General features: G+C 31.0%; 1 protein-coding gene across 1 annotated transcript; it reads right to left on the reverse strand.

The window, feature by feature from the left end:
- Positions 1–224: 224 nt before the first annotated feature.
- Positions 225–2,207, reverse strand: LOC110719801. Its single transcript, XM_021898784.1, has 2 exons — positions 357–2,207; positions 225–255 (listed from the first exon to the last, which is right to left on the reverse strand). The coding sequence occupies exons 1-2, from the start codon at positions 876–878 to the stop codon at positions 235–237; spliced, it is 543 nt and encodes a 180-aa protein (XP_021754476.1). The 5' UTR covers positions 879–2,207; the 3' UTR covers positions 225–234.
- Positions 2,208–11,610: the final 9,403 nt, after the last annotated feature.

The following is an 11,610-nucleotide window of genomic DNA, read 5'->3' on the forward strand; positions in this document are numbered from 1 at the left end:
GTTAATCTCAAATAAAGTCTACTATGTCAATCGTATTACCTTTAGGAACTTTCAACCCATTAGGCCTAGAAATAGCATCTCGAAGAATCCGACAATCATGTGCCGATCCCTCCCAACCGGGTAAGACATATGTAAATTCCATCTCAGGTGAGCATACTCCTAAAACATTCATAGCAATGGTACCTTTTCTAGTGCGATATTTGGGTCGATCATCACAAGGAACATTAACTAGAATCATTGTACCATCAAGGGCACCTAAACAATTCTACAAAAAAAAAACAATATTACTCTCATTTATGTATACTAGTCTCTCTCTTTATTTATCTCAAATTAAAGTGTTGGTTTTGTTAATTTACCTTGAAATATTTCCACCTTTCATCGTCACAATCCTCTCGTATTGGAGTTGGTTTCTTAAGAAGAACAACATGTAACTTTAAGATTGCTAACAAACAAGCATGAAATTGTCTACTAATAGTTTCACCACTTCTATAAAAGTGAGCACCCATCATTCTATTTTTCTTATGGTGAGCTAATGTGTATAAGAAACCCGCAACCATCTCTTCCAAACATGTGTTTTTAGTTTCATTTAATCCGCCAATATCTCTAACCATTTCTAAAAGTACACCAAATGTGAATCGATTTATACGAAGATAGTTCCTACACAAAGTGTCACTTTCTCTAATCATTCTATTCAAATTGTGCAATCTCATCTTTCTTCTAGTTTTTTTATCTAGCTTTAGAGAATGAGAATTGTATATAGTTTTTCTCATTGTGTACCATATCAAATGTAGCAACACAACACAATTAATCATAGTAATTATGAAACGAATAAAGTCCCAATTTCTCTTCCTTTTCAAAGAAGTACCAATTCGAGCCATTTTCTGTAGAAAAGAAAATCAACAACACTATATCATTGACAAGTTTCAACCTAAACCAATATATACATGTATATACATATGAAATCAATATTGTACAACACATACTACAATACATCTCAACAATTCAAGAAACACTGCCTTCTTTCATACTTCATACTTGTCTACTACTTGTCTACTATACAAAATATAAACTCAGGCAGTTTGGATAACAAGTAAGAGAAAGACATGGCAACACCTTTGTTTGGATAACAAGTAATTGGAAGGAAAGGGAGGGAAAAGCAAGAACTTGTTGCATTTACAGAATGAATACAATTATACAAGCCTTTTTCACAACACAACACTACCATTAATAGTCAAGTATTGAAAATTTACCTTGAAAAAATGAATGCCAAGCACAAGCATATCTTACTACAAACATAATAATGCCCATAAAAGTGAAACAAATAGACAATGTTACAAGCATAATTCAAACTCAGATATAGCTACTCAAAATAGAGATGACAAAATTAGCAAAAACCTTTCTACATAAGCATCTTTCCAGAGGAAACCATAATTTTAAATTTGAAAGGGCACATTATCTCCAAAAAGTAAACATGATGGACCAACAGAGGAGGAAGAACCGGGCTTCACAGTCGTGGTTAAGAGTTTTCAACTATAGCTAGTTGGACACTATAATTTGAAGACCACACATCATATCACAGTACAGCAAACAGCATAAAAGCTACAGGGGAAAGGCTAAATGCTACATGATGCCTATAAAATTATCTATCTACTACCAAAAAATTGGATACGATCGTATGAAAATATTTGATTTAGTTAATAAAAATCAAAATTAAATTAATGATGTCACTAACATTGCTCTGGAGTCCAGAGTAAAATCATAAAAAACTCGTAAGTTGTAACACTTACAAAAATACTAGAATACTTCCCACTCAAATTTCCATAGGGAACCAATTTATTGATCCTACTTCGGCTACATGTTCTTCCCCATAATTGGTTAATATATAAGAGTGTATCATAATGTAATTGCAGACTAGAAATAAGATGCCAACATTATGCTTTCATTATTGAAAACGAAATTCTCCACCCATGACCCATTTTTAGCAAGTATCAGAAGTTGCTACAAGTAGCAGAACATAGACAAACAGTTCAAGTAAAATTATCTGAAGTAGATAACATCTCAACACAATTTTAGCAAAAGTATCAGAAGTTGTTTACAAGTAACAGAGCATAGATTAGGGTATTATAATGAAATTTAAAATCAATCTAAAGATCAAATCTACCTTGAACAAACACGAAAATAGCGAATTCTGAAGTTAGGGTTTACCTTGAACAAGCTGACGGTGGTGGTCGCTGACGGTGGTGGTCGCTGACGGTGGTCGCTGACGGTAGTTGCTGACGGTGGTGGTCGCTGACGGTGGTCGCTGACGGTAGTCGCTGACGGTGGTGGTCGCTGACGGTGCTCGCCGGAATGGGAATGCAAAAGTCAGGGGGGGTAGGGAATGAGATTAGAGGGATTTTAGGTAAAGTGAAAAATAAAAAAGGGTAAAGGGAATGATTGAAATGGAAAAACAAACGACAAGAAACGGAATCATTCCCATTCCGTTTCCTGAAACCCCCAAATCAAACGCCCCCTAAATATTTTTCTCATATATAGTGTATATAATATATATCTTACGTCAAAATATTCCAAATCAAAAGGGATATACACCTCTTACATAATATGATAACAATGTTTGTATCAATGATGCGTTTTAAAATTTGGCATATAGATAAAAAAATTTATTTTAAAATACAATTAACAAATTGGGTATCGCCACCAGAATTAAAATACCAAATAGGCAATCGTCTTTAAAAAAAAAAGAAAAAGAAAGAAATTCTAAAAGTCTGAGAGCCAAAGACTTGCTTTCAAATTGAGGGTTTTGAATAAAGTCTAGGAGAACTCAAATATTAAATGTCAATGGAATCGTAAACTAAATTACTTATCCGATTATGAACATTTAAACCAACTAATGTTTCAAACGGGGATAAATTTAGTCATTAGTGATAATGCCTTTGAGAAAATAATTATTCCTTATAATTATTTTATGGAAAATGCTATACATAACCCTTAGAGCTACATATAAGCATTAAATACACACTAAAAAATCGTGCAAAGTTAGAAAATCATAAAAATATAAACACTAATTACACTGATTTACGCGTGTTTTTGTCATGAATTTCTAATTTTATACAATTTTTAAGAGTGTATTTAATGCTTATATATAACCCTTAGAGCTACATATAGCATTACCCTTATTTTATATGTAGTCAATTAATATAAGGATTTTTAAAACATAAGGATATATATTATTGAGGGAACTCGGGGCATCACCCGAGAATACTTACTAGTCTTACTGTATATTCTCGGTCAAAAGTGTGCTTATAAATTTAAAAAGAAAAGAAAAAAAAAAACTAAAGAAACCGAGGGATTATTATCAATTATAATAAGAATTTAACGGGGTATCGTTGATCCATCACACATTTCATGTGATCAATTGCACTTCATCCTAATAATCAAGTTTTTCAATTCTTTGTAAAATTGATCAGAAATAATTAAGTGATAGAGATAATTAGAGCTGGGCATGGGCCGGGCCGGGATTATTTAACATTAATAATATTTAGTTGAGAGAATTGAAGGAGAGAGAATATGAAATTAATAAAATATGATTTATGTTGGGTTCATTAGTTGTGAGAAATGAATTAAATATGGTAAAAGTTTTCTAAATAAGGAAATGGAGCAAGTATTTAAAAACGGCCGGAAATGAAAAGTGGAGCAAGTATTTAAAAACGGAGGGAGTAGCTTGGTGGGAGAAATACTCTTACAAATCTTAAATACTCTTACAGATTCATTATTGGAAACTAAAGTACATAGAGTATATTTAATTTCATAATAAATACTAATGGTTATAGGTCGAACAAATGTCAAATGAAGCATAGAAATATAATAAATACGAATAGCAAGTTTGTATGTGGTGTTGTATTGTATCGCCCCAACCACCAAATGAAGCCTATATTATTAATGTTAAATAATCCGAGCCCCACTTACACTCACAATCACTGTGCTCCGGACATATTCAATTTCAATTGTAATCGTAATTGTAATTTGTACATCAACATTCAATATTCAATGTTCAACATTGATTCTGTCTCATACTCATGTCCATCTTGGTCGTTATGCCTTTTAGTATGGGGATATCTTACCATCATTATTTATTGTATCATCAATATATTTTACTCTATCTACGCTATATGTCATATTGCATTTCTACAACATTCTATTTAGGTGTGTATCCATTTTTGCACAATGTTGCTTATTGTACTTGAGCTCGCTCTATATCACACAGACACTAACATAGCTAGCTAGCTAGCTACTGTTTAGAGTATTGTAGTTATGGAAATAGCTCTTTCTTTTTACTTGTATGAGATGATTAAGAGGTTTGATTTTATTATCTTTAATAATAACCTTCCTTTTTTCACTTGTTTGATTAGTCAGTATCTCGATAAGATTCTCACTTTAATTTCGAAACTAACACATGCAAGATACAACACGATGTATATAATGCTGGATACCAAACTACCAATACACTAATACTAAAAAGGGTTAAAAAATAAAAATAAAAAAGATATAGCCGTGATTTTGGAAGCACTAATAAAATGTTGTGAAGAAAATATTAGAAAAACCAATTTACCAACCCACCTTTGGCACAACAACAACCCAACTCACTATATATGGCAAAAAAAAGTGCACGCATGTAAGTCACACCAATGTCAACATACAAACTATCACTAGCTTCATTCTTGAAGATCAGATGAAGTTGTTGGTGATTTATCTCCGTAATCCATGTGTATTATTAGTACTCTCAAATCTGATCAGCTTCAAGTGCTGATTTTTCTTACTCGCTTTGGAACACTCATTATCATGACATCATGTTATTTATAACAGTAATCCCTCTGTTTTTATAATCACAACACATCCTTATGACACACACGACATATTAAGAGGGCAATAGGATAAGTAAACGAACAAATTACCTATAATGTGAAATAAATTCAACACTGGTAAGAGGGATATATTAGGCACATAATAGTTAACCCCTTGTTTACAATCTCAAATCTTCTCCTTAATATAGCATTAGAATGATGTATTAGGCATAATAAACGGTCCCACAAAATGACTCGTGCTAACTATTTTCCCCACCAAATGACTCGTGTTTCCAATAACTTGTTTATTAATGACATCACACTCCTATAAGGAGTCCGGTTTTTGTTTGTAATTTAAATTTCTTAGTGTGGTTTTAGGTTATACTTGTATTTTGCAAAAATAAATTTAAAAGGTTGTAACTCGCAATAAAAATAGATAATTTTGCTACTTCTATTTGGCAAATTATTCGTGAAAGAGTGCACTTTTCATGAGTTTCGTTTTTTAAATGCTAGAACTCGCTAGCTCATTAGATATCTAGATTAGTGATGATTACAGATTGACATGTGATATTGTAATTAACACGATATCATAACCGAGAAGAGAGATACATAAAAAATACGAAAAAACGTACAATTTGTATACTCTTATATAATACTCCGTATAAAACTTCTACAGAATAATTCGTAGTTCACAAAATTACAGCTCACAAAAAGTTTATAATAGCCGCACATTTTTTAAGCTATTCGTCCTTGCAGGGCAGGATAACATAACAAATAGCAAAAGAAACACACTTCCAATATAATGACACTCACTTTAATTTGTTAGTTTTAAAATTACGACGGATCAAGAGAATCCTCTTAACTTAGGTAAACTCTCACTTACACAACAAAATAAAATAATCTTTACAATTACATGACTAAAAGAATAAAATAACAAAACATATAAGGAAATTACCTTTACCTCTTGCATATCTTAGAAATTGATAGGCCACATGCACATCACGTGGTGTGGGATACATATAGAATACCAAAAAATAGGGCAAGGGTAAAATTGTAAATTAAAACATATATTACATGAAAAGGGAAAAGTTTTGTATGAGATAAAATTAAACAAAAGAAAAAAGTGGGAAAGTGTTAGGCTTAAGATGCTAAAAGACATAGACAGGTGATTGGTAAGAAAATTAAAAAAGAATATGAAAGGAAGAATGTGGGATTAATGATGTTGGTTATGGGTGGTGGGACATTGATCATATAAGGATTTCTAGATGAAGTGGACCATTTTTTAGATGAGGTATTGGATCCTAACTCATCAATCTAGGAATTATTACCTCATTGACAAATCTCATTTCTACTTTAAATTTGATTTTTTTTTGTTACTATTAATTTGAATTCCAAGTTTTAATCAGTTTGATGTTAGTCATATAGGTTGCACAAAATCGAAGCTAGAAAAAAGGGTAGGTTTAATCTGAATAGTACTTTTTCATGTTAAGTTAATTACGACTAATAATGTTAATTAAAAAAACGACACATAAATTTTGCAAATTTGCAATACAAACGAACTCAAGATAAATGGACATGATACTTGTCAACCAAACAGAACAATAGTATTCCGTATTGAAAAATTTTGAAATGTGAATTTGATTAATAAGGTAATTATTATCTTATTTATCCTATTTTTCAACTTTGTTAATCAAATTGTAATTTTTCGAACAAAAACGTAAATAAGATAATATGAAGTCTTCCTCAAAATAAAAAAGATTATATGAAGTCTATAAATATTAAGATACAAATAATGTAAACATATATAAAAAGAAAAGGCACATCAACACCAATATTTAACTGTTTTCTTTTTTTTTTTTTTTTTTTATTATTATTATTATTTATTTATTTATTTTTTAATTTTTGGACACCAATAAAATAGGTGAAATTGATACAAATATATACTTTTTATTATAAGAGTGAACAATCCTAAAACAACCAAACTAACAAACCTTTCTTGATAGTTTTTCCGGAGCACACAAGTTTTGTTTTGAGCAAAATATCGAATTAGGTTAAACAACTAACAACTTTATATCTTAGTAGTCGCCTTATTTCACTCTTCATGCTAACTCCCCCTCCACTTTTTATTAGGGGGCGCTTGAAATGGGGGTAATAAATTAAGGGAGTAATAAAAGTCAAACTAGTTAAATTATAGTTGATTAGAGGTATTATTGTAGAGAGACAAGGTGTTTATGAATGAATTAAGGTTGTAGTGACATAAGGAAAAGAGAAGGATGGAGGAATCATTATCTTCAAAACGAGGGTAATAAGTTACCCACCCTCCCCCTAGTGTAACCCAAAATAAGGGTAATAGTTCTCTTTTTCACCCACACCATCACTATATAAATCTTCTTACATACAATCACATCACCACTAGCTCTCCCTCTCCTATGTTTACTTTAATTTTACTTGGTTTGACTTTTATTACTCCTTAATTTAATACTCCCAATCCAAGCGCCCCCTTAACTTAAGTAATTAAATCAATTAATTAGTATTTAATTATCTTCTAGAGGTATATGTTATAAAGTTACTATCTAGCTTACCTAGACAATTTTTAATGGGATAAAATAAATGATAGAGTATATAATTTTTTTTGGTAAATAGAATATAGAGTACGTATCTTAATAGTATAAAATCTAAGATGATTAGATAATAGCTAGGGTAGCCAAAGTTAGCTTTTTAATTAGATTAGAATGGACCATAAGTCATGATGATTAATATTGATTGACGTTGTGATCATTGTGGCTGCCCATGCCTCGATCATGCAGAAAAATAAAAAGAAATAATTCCACCGTTTTAGGACTCCTTTTTGTGTAAATTGTACAAACATCATCAGTTAAGGATGAGCCTAATATGTACGAGTACTATTGTTTTAGACTATCTCACTATCTTACTAGTTATTTTCAGACCCAACCTTGTAGGCTTACCCTACCCATTTGTTTTCCAAGTGGGTTAGTACTTGTACTTTGCATTGTTATCATTCCTTTCATATAACATAAATTTTTTCTCGGTCTCTCAGCTTCGTCTTTTAAGATTGCCTCATTCTTTGAATTTTGAATTTCCGAATATGAAAAATTGACCGTCGTTTTATTCTTACATACACTATTTAGACACAAAGCTTTTGTTCTGATTTTCTATTTATATAGAATGACACTCTTGAATGTAACTTGACTCGTTGGATATTTCAACACAAAAAGACTCCCCCCGCTCAACCTATAAAGATTATCCAATCTGCTGGGTGCATTGATCCCCTCCCCCTTATTAAAACTCAACTGATGAGTCCGTTATCAATAATTTTGCATCTATATGAGTTATGATCTAGGACCATAATGGGGTGCGCTTACAGCCAATTCTACTTATAATTAGGTTCTTGTAGCCCTTTTATGGCTGCAGCCTAAACATTACCCACATCTTTGTTGAGGGTGATGATCTTACTATTACAAATATTTTATTTGCAAGGCCAAGTATCATATATGTCCTTGGAAAAATTCAATTGCTAATCGATAAAGTTAGGATCTTGCTTCAACAATCCCAGTCATTTGGTTCAGACACGTCTACAAAGAACCTAATAGAGTTGCGGATTATGTCGCTCGCTTGGTCACCCGAGTGATAGTCATCAACAAATAGACCCTTCTTTAGTCCGTAATTTTTTCTATTTTCTCAACTTTGATAGATTGGGTCTTAGTCTTGAAAGAAGACGTACCTAATTGAATATGTGAATCTTTCTATTAAAAAAATAATAAGATTGAGAAAACCCAATATGTAAAATACATAAATATTAAATTGCTATACCTAAGGCAAATGATGTCTCCATATTCTTGTATACTTTATAGAATAATGACAAGTCAATAAGCATGTGTGTTTTTTTCAAAGGGATATGGCACATTTATAATTTTCTGTAGCTTATATTGGAACTTAATTTAAATTTAATATAGTTATGAATTAAATTAACTAAAATTTATCGAAACTTATTGGATTTTTTTTATGATTTGTTTTACATTATTTGAACCTATTTTATTTAAAAAAGAGTCAAATAAGTTAAACAGAACACAACTTAAGTTGAATTCCTTATCTAACACATAAATTACCTAAGGACTGGAGTATCAATTTTAGTCACTCATAATATGTAAGGAATTATGAAACTAGAGGAACACAAGTGATCAACACATTATCCATATGTGCGGAATTCGCCACTGGACATGTTTTCCAAAAACTATGATAAATCAGCATTGGATTATTACTAGCCAATTAACCATACTATGATGAATTGAGAAGAAAATGGTGGAAATAATTTGAGAAAATTACTCGGTGCATGATTTTCACAACAATGATCATCAAATCCATGAGTGAGAGCATCTTCTCGATCAAGTTTAATTAAGCATCATCAATCAAAGTTCTTGTTGATTATCTTTCACATCATGAAATACTGAAATTACCTCCTTACTCCTAACCACGTGTAATTGTTGTGTACTATGAACCTTCAACTATTGCGATTGCAAATGGGCCTGAAAAAATTGTTTCATCATTTTTGGTATTTATTGGACTTCTAACCGAAAACGGTTAGCACGATCATAATTGAGGGAAAAATTCAAGTTTATAAGTGTGATTTACACATTTTATTTGTAAATAAAGGGTATTAGGGTCATTTCATCCAATAATAGGAGGGGGGGGGGCAGATTTGTTATTTCATCTACTTTTCTTCTTTATTTTATTTTTTGGAAAATGATAAACATAGCCCTAAGGGCTATGTATAAGAAGCTAAAAGAGGAAATATTAAAGATAAAATAATATTAATTACATCGATCTGTGCGTGATTTTGTCATAAATTCCCAACTTAATTCCATTTTAGAAAGTATATTTAATGCTTATGTATAGCCCTAAGAACTACATATATCATTACCCTTTCTGTAAAAAAAAAGTGGTTGATTTAACCTGATTAATGGGGGCTCCCTTGATAGTTGATCACCTCATTGATTTTACAAAGTGCTATAATGGATAATTAATACTGCTATATATGAAGTACTATATATTACTCCATATATCTCTAATAATCTTAGGCCTTGTTCTTTTGAATTGAATGAATTTGAACTTAATCAATGTAGCCTAACTCAATGAATTGGATTGAGATAAATTGATGAATGAAATTATATATTGAGAAGAAATTAGTTAAAAATTGAATTATTGAATGAAATTATTGAGAGAAAAAAACTAATTGAGTTGAATTAAACTACACTAAAACAAACTAAACTAAATGAAATTAAATTGTAGTGTATTAACTTGAAACTAAGTCTAAAAAAAAAAATGTTCCGTTCGTTTGAAATCTTACACATTCGGTAGAATGAACTTATAAGGAAGAAAGACTAATCAATTTGGATTAAACTGAACTAAACTAAGCCAAACTAAATGAATTAAAAGTGAACTCAATTGATTGAAAAAAAATAATTAAGTCCAAAAGAGTATGGCCATTGTAACGTAGTTGACCATCAAATCAGAAGATATGCAACAATCTAGCAAAAATTAATTGTTCCATCCTTTGGAAAACCTACACATTCTTCATCTAATCAACTTATATCCATCCTTTCAACTTCCTTAAATAGCATAACCTAGGTAGCAATCATACATAGGCTCATAGCACAATATCTAATCTATGAACATACAAATTAAATTATATATATATATATGTGTTTATTTAAGAAGCTTAATAAAAAGAGCCGACCTTTTATACAAGTATTTTAAAACATAATTGGCAAAAAAGAAAAAATGATTAGAATGATAATAAAAAAAGGAACAGAAAGAATAAAGTGCAAAAAGGAGTGATGATCAAACTAACAGAAAAGAAGGCTAGCTAAGTCAAAAGTGAGAGGAAGGAAGTGAAGTGATCACTTACAAATCTCAGCTTTTTTTTTTTTTTTTTAGTAAAAAAGCTAAAACAATAAGGAGTGCTCTACTTAGATTTTTTTATGCTCTTGCTATTTCACGCTGTGTTCATGTTATTATTATCATACCTATAACATTATCCGTACAATTTTACACCTTTCTTTTAAGTTTAATAGTACTATGGAGTAAAATATTTGGAGCTTAGTTGCTTTCAAAATTCGTACTCCATAGTCCATACCTCGTATGTATGTAGTCAATGTGGAACATATATTCCTACGAATCGTAAGAAAAAGTTTTAAAATATGAATATTTCTTCCATTTTAAAAAAAATAAAATAAAATTATAGCCTTTTAATTTATACACTATTCATACACCCAAATTAATGTTGAGACAGTGCAATAAGAGTTAATTGTAGTTTGGTGCTTTAAATTTGGTAAAATGTTATTCGCTCAAAACTTATCAAAACATACAAAGAATGAAAATGAATAGCCTTTTTAAATTATATGGTGTTAGAGGACCAATTCAACCAAAACTTAATATGTTGGTTGAAACTCGATTAGATTTTATATTTTATCACGCTCCCTCACATGAGAGCTCGTTAAGCTTGAAGTGTAGATGCATATTGAACCTCCTCATAAGTGAAATAAATTCCACTTTGAAAGGAGGTAGGTCGGGGTCGGTGAGATTGACAATTGACTTTTGTGTAGCGTTATTATTGGCTCTTATACCATGTTAAAGAACCAATTCAACCAAAAGATTAAGTAGATGGTTGAGACTAAAAAATAGTTTTTGTACTTTATCATACGGTGTTGCTTAGCTTCAGACTAATTAGTAAGGTCGGGAAGACAAGGGC

Source organism: Chenopodium quinoa, unplaced genomic scaffold (assembly GCF_001683475.1).
Source record: "Chenopodium quinoa cultivar QQ74 unplaced genomic scaffold, ASM168347v1, whole genome shotgun sequence".
Lineage (NCBI taxonomy): Eukaryota > Viridiplantae > Streptophyta > Magnoliopsida > Caryophyllales > Amaranthaceae > Chenopodium > Chenopodium quinoa.

What these genes read in the sequence shown, in the direction of transcription:
- LOC110719801 (XM_021898784.1), bottom strand. Translation starts at nt 878, where the DNA reads ATGGCTCGAATTGGTACTTCTTTGAAAAGGAAGAGAAATTGGGACTTT. An exon ending in AAAGGTGGAAATATTTCAAG is followed by an intron (nt 256 to 356) that starts GTAAATTAACAA and finishes AGAATTGTTTAG; the next exon opens with GTGCCCTTGATGGTACAATG.